Source organism: Pithys albifrons, chromosome 1, assembly GCF_047495875.1.
Source record: "Pithys albifrons albifrons isolate INPA30051 chromosome 1, PitAlb_v1, whole genome shotgun sequence".
In the NCBI taxonomy this organism is placed as follows: Eukaryota; Metazoa; Chordata; class Aves; order Passeriformes; family Thamnophilidae; genus Pithys; species Pithys albifrons.
In genome coordinates this window covers 120908628-120926255 of record NC_092458.1, presented here as the reverse complement: position 1 = coordinate 120926255, position 17628 = coordinate 120908628, and the positions used below count along the sequence as shown (strand labels likewise).

The following is a 17628-nucleotide window of genomic DNA, read 5'->3' as shown; positions in this document are numbered from 1 at the left end:
GCAACCTGGTCTAATGGGAGGTGTCCTTGACCATGTTAGGGGAGGTTGGGACTAGATGATCTCTAAGGTCTATTCAAGCCCTTAATATTCTGTAATTCATTCCCTGAACTTCACAGGCAAATCACCCTCACCCATCTCTACTGAGCCTTCTTTTGCTGCTGGAAGTTATTGGTCACCCACAAAAATAACATATATGACATCAGTATAATAAGGTATATGGTATGATATCAACGCATTATATTACATATACATATATACACATATATAAAAGTGTCCTATACTGCCAACATCATTATGTTCTGCTGTGATAAAGGTTTGTGCCAATGGGGCAGGACTGCGGTGGGCCCCATGATGAGCCTGCTGGGGCTCGAGCTGTGGCACCTGAGATGGCGTGGCTGGAGCTCCATGCTGCAGGCAAAGCACGTTGCTTCCTGAGGCACCTGCTAGAAAGTAGGTGACACTGTGCCATCTGTGGTAAAAGCCTCTGCACAGACACCAGCTTGTGACTGATGGAACATGGAGAGCAGGACTCCGGGGCATGGATTGCATGGAACATAGTGCAGAGCTCAGTTGCCTCTGATGACAGGTTGTTTTACTTTGCTTTGACTTGTCATGTGAACTGTCTTTCATTTTGCTGATGCAGAGCAGCATTTGCAAAAGCCAAATTCAGCAATGGCCTAGTTATCTCGTGACATTTCAGATTTTTACTTCTCTAGTGAAGTAACGAGTATCTCTGTGCTCGTGGTTGCATCATTTATGAGGAAAATCAGTAGAAGAAAGAAACTAGGCAGGGTTTAGGAAATCTCATAAATCTCCTCCTACCTTGGCTGTAATGAAGTACAAATTCCAAATTCTACAAGTATTTTCAGGAAAATGCTATTTCTCGCATGCTTCCTATCAGCTCAAAGCTCCTTGTCAAAGGTAGGAGAGTGCCGCACTCCCCCTTTCCCCCCACCTTTTAATTCAGCTGCAGCAAAGTTATCTAGTCAAGATCAGGGCTGGAAGCTGCATGTTTTAATTACAAACCTCCACCATGCAGGTACATTTTACTATGCTGCTACAGGCTGCTGCTTCCAGTCTGTGGAGAGAAAGCTCGTGTGGCAGTGGTTCAGGCTCTCCCCTGCCATTTGTGTTTCCCCCATCACCCCAGGGAAGTGGGAGCCTTTTGGTGGTGGTTTCCCGAAAGGAAGGCCATGCTTTGTCATAACCCATGTGGTCAAAACTGTCCACTTTATAATCTGACCAGGCAGGACTCATTCAGCAGAACTTGGGTCCTGCAGTTTGTTTGCCCATCAAGCATTTCCATTTAGGTGGTGACATTTAAGATGAGGTGGTCACTTGAGCTAAATCTTGTTCAGCCCATTGTGGTGACTGGAGGGTGTATAAGTAATTGTGTCCTTAGGGATCAGCAGCCAGGAAACAGCCCCACACATTTGGTACAGTTACTCTTAGCTCTGGGTAGGCAAGAGAGGGCAGAAGATAAAGGACCACAGAGCAATGACCACTGACTGCTGCCCTTGGTCTTTGTGCAGCAAAGCTGCTTTGTAGGTAAATTATGTGGGGTCCACCGTGCCACAAAGCTGAGCTAATCCCCTGAGGCTTCCTGGGGAAAATCCTTCCCATTGTGGTTACTCCTTTCTCCAAACAACTGTGGGAAGTGTGAATTTTGAGGAAACAAGGCTGAGTTTTTTATGCACAAGTGGGTTTTCTCCCACCTGTGAAGTTTTACTCTAAGCAATTGCACAAAAATGAGATATAAGGAAAATGCAGTTGATGCTGAATGGCCAGGTTAAGCTCTTTCCTGTTTTGCTACTTGGCTCTTCCCATGTTCCACCTAGAACATAATCATGTAATTCCCATCTTTTACAAAGCTTTATTCAAAAATTCAGATTTTCTTTAATTTATGTTCCCCCTATTATTTAAGAAGTTGAAGCCTTTCAGCACAGAGAATATATTGGGGTTATAATGGCATAATCTACCAGGATGGAGGAGCAGTTTCCTTTCTCTGCCAACAGGTATGCTCAGACCAAGACTCACTAACTGAACATGATAGAAGTTTACCTGGCAAATCCCATAATTATTTTCTGATTAATTTAATGTTAATTGCTCACTAAAAGATGGAAAAACCTTCTCAAACTGCCAACCAATGCTTCTATGAAAGGGCTCTTGAATATTCTGCAGCTGTGAGGTGTGGACAAGACATAGCCATGTGCTACAGAACAGAACTCTGTATTTTTGGTATGAGAAAACTTGCTCATACTGGGGTTAGTTCCCTATCAGATGGGAACAAACAAACAACATCCCCCCAGCACCCCTGTAGGACTAGTAAGGCAGGCAAGGGAAACCTGCAAACTTGTTATTTCCTAAGACTGTGCACTCTTTTCCTGGCAGCTATACCAGAAAGCAGCTGGCCTATCTAAATAAAGTACCACACATAATGGAACATAAATTATTGCTGTGAACTCCAGTGTGATAACGTGGTTAGGGAGAACAAATCACATGGAAGCAATATGGAAGTTTTTTTCTTATTCTCAAAAGAATCTCTCAGTGGAGCAACCTCTGGAGCTAATATTAGGTCTGGGAATTTTACAAGCACTAATAGGCTTAGGCACATGACTTCCTTTTCAGTCTGATGGAAGTCAAGTGTTTAATTCCCTTGGGTTTCTCAGAGATCTCAGCAGATTCACAAGTGTCACCCAAACCCTCAGTACACCCAGATTTTCCCCTCTGGCTGCCCCCCACGCAGGGAGAGATTTGTTAAGACACCCACCAGAAAGGCAAATGGCTTTGGACTTGGTTTGCAAACTGTGACAAACCAGAACCTGCTCCCACCCAAGATACAAACCAAAACATCATAACCATATAGTACCTTTACTAAAATGAAGAGGAAACCTGTTCTCATTTATCAACAACTCACTGTGGAGGGTTAGAGTTTACTTTTACTTAGTTTCAGTTTGGTGCTGAGGGCAAGGTTCACGGTGCCTTTCCATCTTCAGGCACAGCTGAAAAAACTAACAAGGTGTTAAAAGTAGCGAAGGTTTTTTTGCAGGGCTGCAACGGGACAGTGAAACTATGTAGCATTCATCATCTGTTGGAAATATTTATCTCTGCATTATTTGGGGGGGCAGTGGTGGTCAGAGCAAGAACTGATGGAAAGATTTCATTGTCCTTTCCCATCAATGATATATTTTAATTTACAGCTCAGTAGTAGCCTTATTACAAAGAGCACCAAGGTCTAATAGGATCAAACCTTGAAATAGAAACCTGTGGTGGAAAAAGCCTGAGTGTCCTGGATGTCTTTGTGATCTCAGAAGTTCCTGTACTGTTATGTCTCTCATTGCTTAGTCCTCCTTCTCAGTGAAATCACATGAACCTTGTCAGTTTAACCTTCTGTGAGGGGAACTGCTGTCATGGCATTTTTGTTATCAAGCCTTTTCTTTAAGAGGGAAGGCTACTGTTAATTTACCATTTGACGGTGGAATAAGAAAAAGGTTTCTTAATGGGACTCACTTCTGCAAATACTTCAGATGCCAAAACCCACAGTCCATCCCTGTTCCTGCAGAGGAAAACATCTGATGTCTTTGTAACTACACTCCAGTCCATGCATAAGAGCTGTCCTTTCTCCAAACAAACAGGTTATACCTGTCATGTCACTACAGAACAGAGTTCTACTGATCTAGAGCAGAAAAAAAGAAAAAGATTCTCAAGTGGAGGATTCTCTTTAGAATATTTACCTCTAGGCATTTGGGGTGGCTTTCTGGGTCTCCTCTTCAGACTTCATTATTCTTGTCGTACTGCACTTTTGCCACCCAGGGAGGACCTGCTTGCAAGGGAATCTAATTTCTAATTAATAATGTATTTTAATTTAACAACTAATAACTTTTTACATGCTAATTTGGAAATCAGTTTTCCCTTGATGAACAGAGAGAAGGGTATTTAAATAATTGTGTAACTCACTATAAAAGATTCCCTTCTTCCTTCTTCTCACCAATTTTACATTATGCCTTGGATGCATGTGAGCTCTTCCCCAGGCTGGTATGATGGACAAAGATCACAGAAAGATCCTTAGAATAGATCCTTATTGTCTAGAAAATTGAATTAGAAATGTTATGATCTAGTTCTTAACAACTTCAGTACTCTTCAGAAGCTAGTCCTAAGTGGCAGGATAAATGAAGTTACAACCCAAAGCTACTGTTATGATATATTTGTTCAAAAACATAATTAGTTGATAAACGTTTATTTTATTAATGTTTTCTGTAATGTGTTTTTTTTTAAAGTGACTTCTAGAAATAACCCCATATCTCGTATGTTAAGTAAAAATGAATAGTGATGAATATGTGCTGGAGAAAAGGATTGTCTGTGGTTTGATCTGTTCAGTCCCCAGCTGAAGGTGAACATGTGCAGACTGCACTGTATGGCTGGTAAAACAACTTAAATAATAGTGATGTATTTCATGAGCTGTAAGCAGGGAGCTCTGTGGCTGTGCACAAGTTAAATATTTAATTCCACCTTTAAGCCCCCATGACAGGTTTCCTGTGTCTGGCAGTGCAGTCACCTTGCTGGTGGTGGTACCAGAGTCCCTGCACTTGAGCTGTGCATGCAAACATCCCGTGGTGGTGTATTCCTTCTCCTTTTCTAAAATACAGCCAAGTGTTCAAGTTTGTATCTTTCTGTTCTTTTAACTCCTCTCAGAATTCCATAACTTTCCAGACAAACAAGAAGCCCTTTTCTTCTAAGGTCTCCAGTCTCAAGGGGAAGCTGAAAACTACCTTGGGATGTGAGCATCCTGTGACTCCTCCTTGGACTCTGCCACTCAGACTCTTGGCATAAACGAGAATGAAACTCCTCACACAAACCTCTCTTGAGTGCGGAGAATTCTTTCAATTTTCATGCATTAAGAGCTGTTGTTCTCATAAAGCTACAGTGGCTGTGGGCTCAGCAGGGCTGGAGAGCAGGAAAAGGGGGGTGCTCAGGGAGCAGGATCAGAGCAGAGTGACACAGGGAAGTAACATCCGTGAAAAGCTGGGGAGACTGCTGGATGCTGTAGATTTGGATCTTGATGTTCCAGACCATCTAATCAGCCCTCCCTCCTGGCAGTCAAAGTGTTTCTGTTTTGCAGCTCAGGTCCGTCCTGAAAATAGTCCAGAGCCGCAAGAACTCCTGGGGTTTGAGAGCCTTCTCTGCCTGCTGGCACCTGACCTTGTTTCTGCCAGTGCTGGTTGAAAAGTTGTTTGGATTTCAGCAGAGCTGTGAAAGCTCCAAGATCACTGCACTGCTGCTGGTTACTTTCTAAATGAGGTTGAGGGACTCAGGAATGGATACAAATGACCTGTGAGGGGAGAGCTGCAGACAAAACCAGCTTGAATTCCTCTGGTATTTGGAATTAGCTTGGGATAAGGGCTGCCACCTCTGCTTTTTCCTCTTCTTTCTTTTGTGCTGTTCGTGGGGTGTAGGGGGAAAGCCCAGCTGCTGCCACCATTAGACACCTAACATAAACATCCTGATGATGTTTATACTTCCATACTCAGAATTTCATGCTTTGAACTTCTTCTTTACTGAGTGCACTTGTGACACAGTCAGCAGTTCTGCTCTGGCTTGCTGGCCAGTTTTTCTTTAGATTTCTTCCTTAAATGGTTTCCATGATATAATGAGGATTTAAAATAAATAAGCATTTCTAAGATTTTTTTTTCCACCTCTACTTCTTCAGGCTGTTAACTTTTCCTGATTCTTCTTGAAGGTCTGTGACCCACATTTCAGCTTTGTCCCTCTTATTGTTATAGTGGCAATTTAAAGGTTTCAGAACAAGGACACACATGGTTCTTCCACAAAATTCAAATCCCCTTCTCTGCATTCCCATATTTTTCTATCTTCCCACACAATACAGCACCTTCCCCTGCAGAAACACAGACAGAAATCTACAGACAGATTAGAGCTACTGTGGAAATAGATTACCCATCCTGCTTTTGTTGCTATTAAATGCACTTTAGTTGATGATTTGTTTTCCCAGTAATACGAAATAAAAAGCCAAAATTCTGAATATTATGTACCATGAATGATTTGTGGCTGACATACTAATTTAAAAAGACAAGGTGGCTTTTAAAGTGTTCATCTTGAAAAAAAAAATTCATTATACAATATTATAAAATTATTTTCTCAAATATAAAAACCTTGACAATTTTTTTTTATGTTTCTCCAGGTGGCTGTGAATTCATTAAATAATAAAAAGCAGGATTTCCTATGGAAAATTTATTCAGTTAAAAATAACCAACTGACTGTATATAGAAGTGTTTTATTCATTAAAACCCAGAGATGACAAAAAGTTAAGCATTAATTTTTATTTTCTTTCATACACAAATTCATTAATTGTAGAGTGCATCTACCACATTTTTTCTTTTGTTGTGCAATAAGGTGAAATGCCATTGCTAAGCTGACATCAAATGCATAAAGCAGTAACTTCTGGTTTCACTGTTCACCTAAAAATCTCCAAGTCTAGCAAAGAAATGAAAATACTTAACATGTAGAGGAGTTACTTCAGTTAATTATTTAATGGGGCAAACATATTGTGTCTCATTTTCCCAGGAGTTTGATTAACAGGAATTATCTGAACGTGCATCTAAACCCACTGGGACAGGGGTTGGCCAGAGGTTGGCATCCTGGTGGCACCTGACTGAACCATTTGGTGCCAGTTCTCTGACTGCTGCCACAAACTGAAATGAAAACAAAAACTATGTTTTTGCTTCTGCTCTGATTCCTTGAATAATTTTTCCTTTGGGATAGGGTTTCCTTAAGTACTTCTCTAAAACTTAGTTACAGTCAATAAATAGATCTTTCTAATCCCAAACTCTGTATAAACTGAAGGTCATCTCCGTGGAAGCCCGTGGACTTCAATATCCATTTCTCCCCTAAATATTAATTACCAAAATTATCAAAGGAAAAGGTGAGAAATCCCTACAAGCAAAGATTTATCTTTTAACCTTATTGGAAAAAATTTCTTTGAACTTTCCACATAGATGGAAGTTGATGCTCAGCCTGAAGGAGGTTTTCTATAGAAAGTCCTCCAGAATTTTTCACTCCAAACTTTGCTACTGTCCACATAAAGTTGAACATTCAAATATTCATATTTTATCTTGAGATTGCTCTTCTATAATCATTTTCAGGTCAGACAGGATTTGAACTTTTGGTATAAAACCAGATATATAAGCTTTCTCCTACCATTTCATCCAGAACTGTCCATCTGTCTGCAGGCTCTGTTTTAAGTAGTGATGACAATATGTCAAAGTTGGGATATTATTTCATTAATATCTCTGGCATAATCCTACACCAAGTCATCTCAGGGAAACCAACCCAATGTGTTAAATAAGATTGATGTAAAAACAAGCAGATTTGGGCACAGTGTAACTGCTACTCATTCCTGTGTCTACACTGATATCTCTGGGAAGACCTCAATACTCTTTATGCAACTGGAATTTGGCATCATGATGACCTAAATTGTTTATATATTGCATTGGGTCTCGCTGGCATGGAGTTAACAGTGGCTGTGATTTGAATTTGGGAATAAAGTGATGTTGCCAACACATCAAAGTTTTGGCTGTTGCTGAATGAAGCTTGCACAGCATCAAGCTGTTTCCCACTTTTCTCCTCCAGCAAGTACATTGGTGTAGACAAGACATTGTGAGGGGACATAGCTGGGAAAGCTCACCCTCAAAGGGCTTTCCCATACCATAAAACACAGTACCATAAGGTTATGGTTATCAGCAAAAACAAGGGAAGAGGAAGGGAGATTTCTGGCTCCCAAGGCAGGTTCTGTTTGGGTATCAGTCTGTGTGGGGGAGGTGGTGAGTGATTTCCTTTGTTTCATTTTTGTCTTCACCAATTTGACTGTTTTAATCTCAACTCATGTGCACTCTCACCTTTACTCTTCCTCTTGTCTCCCCTTGTCCCACTGGGATGAAGGAGCAGGGGGTTATGTGGCTCCTGGCTGGGGCCAACCCACCACAAGAAATAGAAATGTTACAGTGTGGTCAGATATGGAGACTATAAAAACAAGACTTTTCATGGAAAAGCTTTATTTGGATTTTATGTTAATTAAAAGATACAAAGAATTTCACATTCATGACTGTTATTGCTAGCAAATCCTGGGATCCCAGGATCTACCATGGTACCCCTGGGCCCCATTATCTCACAGGCCATCAGACAACACTGGAGAGGGGGAATCAAATTGCACTGTGGACACTGCTGGTTTTGTCTTCACCCTGGCCAAAACCTGGCATGGGACTTTGATTTTCCTCTTATCACACCCTTGCCTGCTGGTGATTATTTTCTTTCATCAACACCATTCTTTCTGTTTAAATTCTTTTCTCTCTCTGCCTTCCCAAAATAGGACGGTTCATATAATTTTAAAATTCATCAGGAACATTTTCAAACATGGAGTTTCCCCTGTAATGGACATTCCATCAAAACATAAGGCAATCAGTGAAACATTTTAACTGCTTTCCTTCCTTTTTCCTGTTGCTTAAATATTTGAAAGCCTTTCAATAAAGGGTGTCCCAATAAGGACCTGAAGACTGAGATGATGTTTTAAATTTAATGTTGTACCAATGAGCCGAGGTTTAATTAACCTTCTCACTCCTAGGGAGACCTGAAACACAGTATCCATTTCCTCACAAAAGCCACTGCTCCCTCTATTGCAGTTACTGAGCTCATTAATCTCTGTGATACTGTATTTAGGGGAAAGCTTTAATTTTTTTTGTCAAGTTAAAGTGCTAAGTATTTTAGAGATGCAATGAAATTCCTTGTCCTGCCTTGCAGACAACACAATTAAAACAAATAAGTAGCAGAAAAAGAGTGAGGGGAAAATGAAGCAAATGGAAATTCAGAGGCAGAAAAAGGTGTGGGCTATCTTCACTTCCCCTGTTTGCTTGACACCAGTGCCATGGGGGTTTGTGCTGCAAAACATGTGAAGTATCATAGACAGGTACAATGAGAAATTTAACTCTTTGTTTATATTAATCACTGTAAAATATACACAAACAGCACACCTGAAACCAGTTTCTTTCCCTGAAACAGTCCCCACCTTTCAAGTCAGACTTCATTCCTCCTCCAGGAGGGAGAGCTCCCAAAAGCCACAGAAACAGCCCACAAAACTGACCTAACCCAAAACAAGCCAGGTGATACTGATGGCAGTGCCTGATGGCTGTGACTGTTGGGTGTATAAATCTCTAAGTCATCAATAAGAAGAAACATTACACAAGAACAGCTGCAACTGTGCAACATTTTGATGGCGAAAATTTTAAATTCTCTGCAATAGCTTATAAACCCCGTTGCAGAGAGGACCTGTGAGATGAGGGGGAAGTGACATGGCTGCATCGTCAGAGTGCACATACAGAGTGAAAGCTGGAAGAGTAGACTCCAATTATTGCTATTGAGAGTTTTTGAAGTGCACTTGAAAAAGAGAGTCCATTTTTTTGAGGTCGGTTTTCCTGCTGGTGTGCTGTCATCCCATTGGGATCCTGTTCCTGTAAATACTCATCTAAGTGAGTCAGTGGTGTGTGCTACAGCTCTGACCAGCCAGCACAGCTCTGATGGCTTTGCACAGATGCCAGGCTGTGGAGCAGGGATGGAAAGAAACTGATGGTGTGCAGTTCTGTCCAAACCAACCTGAAATCCAGAGGAAGACAAGATCCACAGACTTGGAAACCGGGAAAGTCTTCTTGGTCTGGTTACATACATGCAATCTCCTCATCCAGTCACACAAATGCCTCTTGACTTCTTTATACTGTGCCTCAAAGTCAGAATCCATCTTAGCTGTGACCTACTTGGGCACTAAGCCTATGGCTGGAATAGAAATGATAATGCTGATACGTAGGAGAACTACTTGTACAGGCTTTGTCTGGCCATAAACTTCCTCAAGTTCAGCTCCTCCTTTCTTTCTGACTCCTCATTCAAAGTGCAGACATAATTCTGCTCTGCTAATGTGGCTACAAAAAAGTTTCAGGCACCTGATACCCAACAATCTGAAATGGTGAAGAGAATTCTCTAATTGCTTGGCTGAAGAGACTGATTTGTAGGCAAGAATGAACTTCTATCTTACCAACCGTGTAAGTTTGAAAAACAGGAGAGAACTACAGCACTCTGAAGGCTTGGTGTCTACAGTATCTTTGTGGATAAAAAAACTAGTGTTCACTTAAGCCATGTATGATTTCTACTAGAGACAGAGAGTATTTTAGACATTGTTGGTTTAAAGGCAAGAGGAAAAAGAAAATTGTAATTGCCATTCAAGTGGTCCCTTTTTCCCTTTGTCACATTTTCCCCAAAAGGAAATTTCATCCATTCATTTCAAAATACAACATAAAAGCACAAAATAGTCCAAGCCTCAATTTCCAAATGCTTTAATTTTTTTCCTCTGTCTAGTTTGTTATAAAAGATCTACTGTTTCCATCAGAGACCAATTTCACTTTTCTGTCAAATTGATTTTCAAGTATTTTTGGCAATTAAACACCTGAGAACACAGTAAAAAGTTGTTTTCCATAGTCTTTTGGATTTCCTTGCCTATATTAATGTGTCTGTCTCCTTTTTTGAGGGGGTGGGGGTGGGGTGGAAGGGTGAGGAGGGGTGGCAGGACAAGATGAACTAGAGAAGAAATTGAATATATATCAGATTCTGGGGTGATTAAAAGATTAATCCCAATGAACTATGGACCTTAGCTCTAATCTCTGAGAAAAGGAGATAAGCACATTTTACTTGGCTTTGCCTGTTTCCCTACCTGTGCTGTTAAGGACTGTGCAGGACCATCTGACAGATGCATAAAATTAGTTACTTTGGAGTTTGCTGTGAGGAATTTATAATTTTTTGCATGTGCACATAACACTGTTTTTCTTTTCTGTTTCAGTAAATCATGTATTTGTCATATATTTATTATACTGTAAAATGATGTATGTGCTGATATTTTTTAAATAAAATCATGCCACAATATGTCTTGACCCTCAAAACACTAAAAAAAAAAGTGTCCAGCTGCTCACCTAAACCTGAAAATCAGATAAAATACTTTATTGTGCTTTACAAGATTCTTAAAATTTTGGCTTTGTAAGGAATATTGTATTTGACCATGCCAAAGAAACAAGTCTTGCTACAACCAAAGTGACAGAGAAGTTCTGTGCAAATATAGTGAAAATACTCAAAGAATTGGAAACAACAATTAATCCACAAAGTAAAACAGTAGAGATAAAACTGGGAATATTCAGCAACAGTATGGAATGAAACATGTTACAAGGATGCTTCAATTATTTTTGAAACAACACTGTAAGTCCAGACAACATGGTTAAGGTTTTGCTGAAAGAAAATGCTAAACAAATTTACTTTTGTAAATCCTTGAACACCCAAACCACCTGCACACAATGTTACTGTGCAATAAAAAGTTATGATTAATACACAGATTATTTATAGTTCTACCTTAGGCTACATTTGGTTTTACATATGTATGCAGTGGTTTTTGGTTTTTATCCCCTATGGTAGACTACTTTCAATATACTTTTCTATCTTATTTACTCCCATTTAAGATAGTAAGTGTAAATCCTCTAAGTCTGGAATTCTTGATTGTGAAGAAACTTCAGATGACCAAGGCAAACAGTAGATTTATTTAAAACAAAGGAATGGCATCTCAGCCTACAGTAAAGCAAGGGTCAATTTTATGAGCACTAAAGCCTGATATAACTAATATAACTAGTTATACCCAACAGAAATGTAATAGGATATTATTTCTAGCATTTAAACCCCCAGCATTATAAACCTTCAAACTTCAAGGGCCATATTCACTTATACATTGTAACTGCTGTGCCTTGCTCTGGAAAGTAAACATACTTAGGGTTGTGTCTCCTTTGAATGAGACAGTTTTGCACTTGGATCTCATTCACCTCCACTTACTCACCGTTCCCTGTTCCCTTGTAATCCTCTCTCTGTGCTCACACTCCACTCAGCTCCTCACCCTTTCTTTTTCATGGTTTCCATCCCCAACAAGGCGACAAGTGAATTACAGGGCATGATTTACTCCAATCTGTAAAGCTTGTCTTCAAGGCAGCCTGCAACAAAACTGCAGTGCTTGAAGTCAGTGGAAAATATGATCCCTAATGCACTTATTTCCATTTAAGCAGCCAAGGACAGCCATGGGGATGATGTGTGCTCTGAAGGATGGAGCAGGTGCAACAGAGTCCTATGTGTCTCTTTTCCCTACCTGAACAGAAAAAAAAATCATAGCATCCTCGAATGGATTGGGTTGGAAAAGACCTCTGAGATCATCAAGTCCAACCCTTGGTCCAACTCCAGTCCCTTTACCAGACCATGGCACTCAGTGCCACGGCCAAACTCAGCTGAAAAACCTCCAGGGATGGGGAATCCATCCCCTCTCTGGGCAGCCCATTCCAATGCCTGAGCACTCTCTCTGGAAAGATTTTTTTTCTGATCTCCAACTTCAATTTCCCCTGGCAGAGCTTGAGCCCGTGCCCCCTTGTCCTATTGCTGAGTGCCTGGGAGAAGAGACCAACACCCACCTGGCCAGAACTTCCCTTCAGGGAGTTCTAGACAGAGCTGAGGTCACCTCTGAGCCTCCTCTTCTCCAGGCTAAACACCCCCAGCTCCCTCAGCCTCTCCCCACAGCACTTGTGCTCCAGTCCCTTCACCAGCCTCATTGCTCTTCTCTTGGCCCAGGCTGCCAAAGAGCATTATTCAAAGCTGGTGAGCAGAGGCTGAATCCAGCTGGAAAACTGGCAATGACCTTGTCACAAACACCCCTCCAGACCCCTCTTTGCCCTGGGGCGCAGGAGCAGACAGGAGCTCTGGCCCTTTACAAGCCTGTGAACGCCACCAGAGCCTCACAGAAGCCTTGCCACGAAGTTTAATAAAGATTCACCTTTACTAAAGAGCATCCCAATTACGAGGGGAGACCGCAGGGGGTGGGCCTGCTTAGCCTGGAGAGGAGAACGCTGAGAAGGCGATCCCATCAATGCATATAAATATCTCCAAAGTGCCAGAGGATGGTGCCAGGCGCTTTTTGGGGGTGCCCAGCGACAGCAATGGCCATAAATCAAAGACAAGAGCTTCCACCTCAACACAAGAACTCCACGCTGAGGGTATCAGAGCGCTGGAACAGCAACCCGGGGAGGGCGTGGAGTCTCCCCCTCTGGAGACATCCCAAACGCACGTGGATGCGCTCCCATGTCTCCCGCTCCGGGTGACAAGACAGGCCGATGATCCCAGAGGTCCCTTCCAACCCTGACTATTCTGCCTTTCACGTCGGGAGGCTCTGATTGCCCCGCGGTGCCCCCTCGGGGGCGAGGAGCAAAGAGCCCCCCCCATCCCGTCCCAGTCCCGTCCCACGCTCCCCGCCGTATCCCGGGGCTGCATCCCGCTTTTCCGGGCGCCCCGGCGGCGCTCCCCGGAAGCGGTAATGCCTGCGCGGTGATCCAGGAAGCGGATGAGCCTCTCCCGCCCGCCTTCCCCTCCGGAGCGGCGCTGCGGGGAGCGGGGAAGGGGGTGGGGGGAGGCGGGGGGGGGGGGGACAGCGGCGGCTTCACCCCTCATCATCATCATTCTCCCCATCATCATCCTCACCACGCTAGCCCCCGCCCCGTCCCAGCCCCCCGGCGTTGTTTCCATGGCGCCGGGCGGGCGGGGGAGCCGGGGCTGACGACCCCGCCCGCTCATGGACCCCGCCGAGGAGGAGGAGGGCAGGGAGAAGCCCCCGGTGATCTACACCATGGAGAACAAGCCCATCGTGACCTGTGAGTGCTGCTGGAGGGGAGGGCAGGTTTTGGGGGGGTCTCCTGCAGCTCCCACCGCGGGGAATGCGGCGCCTGCCGGGGGTCTGATGGGGGGTTTGTCCCTTCGGGGGCTTTCCCCTCCTTTTAATGGCACTGCGCAAACTTGGGGCTGTTTCTGTAGTAAATAAACCGGGTGTCACGCTTACAGGTGCACAGGGGAAGAGGCTGGGATATGGCAATAAATCGTGAACCCCAAACTTCTTGCCGGCGAGCTCCGTGTGGGTTTGCTCGTGGTGGAGAGTTACGAGCAGCGAGACATGCTATGGGGCGATCCCACTGGCTGGGCTCTCACTGGCATTATAATTTAATCCTTCACTGCTGTGCTCTGGTTTCATCTCCGGGACAGCTCAGTGCGGGGTCCCAGCGATGCATCGCTACTTCCACGGGTCAGGCAGTTGGTCCTGGTGTGAACCCCGAGCCCCTGTTGTGTCACAGCTATAGAGGGATGCACACAAAGTTCACTTAAAACAAGCACGTGGACCAGACTGGACATCAGGAGGCATTTCTTGTGGTCAGACACTGAACAGGCTCCCTAGAGAGGTGGTCGATGTCCCCAGTCTGTGAGTGCCTAAGATATTTGGCCAGTGCCCTTAACAGTGTGCTGTAACTTTTGGGCAGCCCTGAAGTGGTCAGGCAGTTGGACAAAATGATCCTTGTAGGTCCTTTCCCACTGAAATATTCTATTCTATTCTATTCTATTCTATTCTATTCTATTCTATTCTATTCTATTCTATTCTATTCTATTCTATTCTATTCATTCCTATCCTAATCCTATCCTAATCCCATTTTATCCCATCCTATTGTATTCTAACTACATCTATAATGCTGTTAAATAAAAAAGTAAAAGGAATGAGATCAACATAGGGAATTCTGCCTTTCTTCTTTAATAAAAGGTAACCAGTGGCTGTTCTTAGTTGAAAGTATCAGTGTTGTAAACTACATATTTTCACTTTATCTCAAGAACACTGGAAATGCTTTATGTGCCCGTGAAATAGAAACTGTTTCACAATTGTGTGTTGTCTTATTAAAGAGTAAGCCTTCACTGGTGATTAAGGTCTTAGACCTTATTTAGAAAAAGTATCCAACTGTAACCTTGTAACTATACTTGTGGAACTCTATGTATATAGTTTTCTCCAGACTATTTTAAAAACATGCTTTTTCTTTTCTTAAACTTTCTCTTTTTTTTCAAACAAATGCATTCAACAGAAATTACTTACTTGAAGGAGGCTCCTCTAAGCATTACACTGTCAGTGATTTATGCAAAGGTGAAGGTTGGCCTTCCAGGGAAAGGATTGAGTTGGTTGTTGGAAAACTTAAAAGTCAACACTTTAGAAGCTGCTCAACAAATACAGTTTATCTTTAGTGGTTCCAGTTTCAGGCAGTTGGAGTTGTGTGAGGTAATGCCCCACCCAGCAGGTGGAAAACAGGGGAAAACAGACCCGTGAGGGAATGGCTACTTTTTGATTATAAGAAGGGAGAGTGAAGGTTAAGTAAGAATACTTTTCACAGCATAAGTATTTCCTTTGCTACAAGATTTACATTAATCTCTGTCAGGTAAATGTTTGTATCATGAAATACTGTTAACTCTTAGGGTTTGTTCCTAATAAGGGAGAACTAAAGAGAAGGTTTTGTTAGAAAATAAACTTCTTTTCAACACAGTGCATACCAGAGTTGGTTTGTAAACACATGGTTTTTTTTCTACTTCAAATAAACGTGACAGTACTCTGAAAGGAATGTTCCTTTGGTAAAGAGAGTTATACTTTAAAATCTGTGAGTCAGTCTGTATTGTAACAGCAGTTATTTGCTATATTGGTACAATCCTGGATTCAGCAATCAGTGTATGCAGAGGCTTTGGCCTGTAGAAAAAAAATGACAGGTTCCATGTGTCTTGTACGTTTGATTCCAATTGCAAATGCAGTTTTTGTCACTACTTTTTTCATGTTAGTACTGTAAGTTAATCATCTTGCCCTTAGCAGTTGTGTGCAGGTGAATTAGACTTGTATTTATGGTGTTTGCATTACAGGCAAAACCCCATGATTTTAACAGAGAGTTTTTAGATCTGTGGAAGTCAGCTATGCTTGAAAAACTTCTGGAGATTTTTTTCTCTAGGCAAACAGACCACCATATTTTCTAAGTGTGGAAAAAGTAGTATATTCACAGGAAGTTGCTGTGAAGTTGCTTTTCCCCCTTTTCTCAGTATGGCAGCATCCTGCAGCATTAAATCATTCCTGTCAGTTAGGACTCAGTGCCATGATGACTCATTTCCAAATTAATTTGAGTCACAGTTTTTATACTGTCAGTCTTGCTAGACTGTAAACCCACTGGGGACTTTCACTGTCCAGCTGTGGTTCGGCTCCCTTTGGCACATTACCTTGCAAACTCTCCATTCATGTTTGTAGAATTTATCTGCACTGCTACCAGACCTTGTAAGCTTACAAAGCATTTTGAGTCAGCTTCTAGCTTTCTCACTGCTGTAGAAGTGTTATTTTTAGCATCATTATTTTTTTTGCTTTGTTTTATTTGCACAGGCAAGTTGTGTGTTTGCATCAGACATCTTGGACTCGGGTAGTTTCTGGGCAATGTTGACTTGACATAAGCTTTAAAACAATGCACATTGCTTTCCTAGGAAACCCAAACAATGTTGCTTCCTTCTCATAAGTCCTATTTGAAACTTTGAGAAAAGTCTTTGGAGCTTCAATATAATGTTGCTTCAGATAAATATCAACCAAGAGTTCTTATGAAAGAGCTTGTCCTTATGTAGGTGATTTGCACTTAAATTATTAGCTATGTCTATCCATATGAAGAGGAGGCTGAAGACTAAAGACAGTCCTGCTAAATGAAGTAATTAATAGGTTTTTCAGAGCTTTCCTTCAAAGCTGTTCTTTTGTTATCTTCATGCAGTTGTGAAATATTCCTTATCAGGCTGTAGTATCTGTTTATACATTGTGTTTTTGCATGTTTGCTCTCACTGACTACACTCTGTCTTAGCACTATGAACTTTATATATAGTCTTTGGAAAACATGGGATAATGCATCACTTTCATCCAGTCCATGTTCAGAGCATACTGTGATACAGCAAGAGGAAAACCATCAGCAGAAGCACTGTAGGCCTGAGAACAGAAAATATTTGGAATTATCTACAAGAGCAGCATGAGCAGAGAGGTTAAGAAAAGTAAGGGGTAGGGGAAGAATTTTATGCCTTTTGTGGTGAAAATAAATGCTTGCAATTAAAGAATATTGCTCTGGGACTGGAAGAGCTTGATTCAAAAGTTCTTTTGTTACTAGTAGGTAGAAGTAATAAAAAAATGTGCCAGCAAGAAGTGGGATGTAGCCCAAGTGATTATGATTTGCTGCTAGTGAGACCATTTAAACAACTATGTCCTATAAATGGATTTCCTCTGTTCTCAAACAGAACTCCTGTCTGCATTGTAAGTCATAACTATCATGTAGTTGATCCATTATTTTGTGCTTAAATATTTGATTACATATGTCATGAGAAGAAGCAGCATATTCTTCTTAGAGTTAACCCCTGTTTTGCAGATTTAGTAGGGCAGCAGTAAAGTTTTGCTGAAAGGATTTTCTTCTACTGGTGAATCACCTGTTTTTTTATATAGCAATGAAACTCTGTTGTTTTTTGGTTTTTAGACCTCTTTTGAATATGAATTTGGGTTGCAGGGGAGGAGGACCTTTAAGAGATATAAATGCAAAAACCCCAGCAACATTCCAAAACTTCAGGTAGATCCACTTATAACAGGCTAGTGAGTTAATAAAAAAAGATTATAGTACAACTTTTTACCAATGGAAAAATAAGTGGGAT

At 41.9% G+C, this 17628-nt stretch overlaps 1 protein-coding gene across 1 annotated transcript in view; it reads left to right on the top strand.

Annotated features, from left to right (window-relative positions):
• Positions 1 to 13541: 13541 nt before the first annotated feature.
• TRAPPC10 (trafficking protein particle complex subunit 10) overlaps positions 13542 to 17628 on the top strand; it is a 41159-nt gene continuing 37072 nt past the window's right edge. Inside the window, exon 1 of the mRNA XM_071566036.1 lies at positions 13542 to 13772. Coding sequence (XP_071422137.1) covers positions 13694 to 13772 — 79 coding nt within the window. The 5' untranslated portion in view covers positions 13542 to 13693. The remainder of the gene's footprint in view (positions 13773 to 17628) is intronic.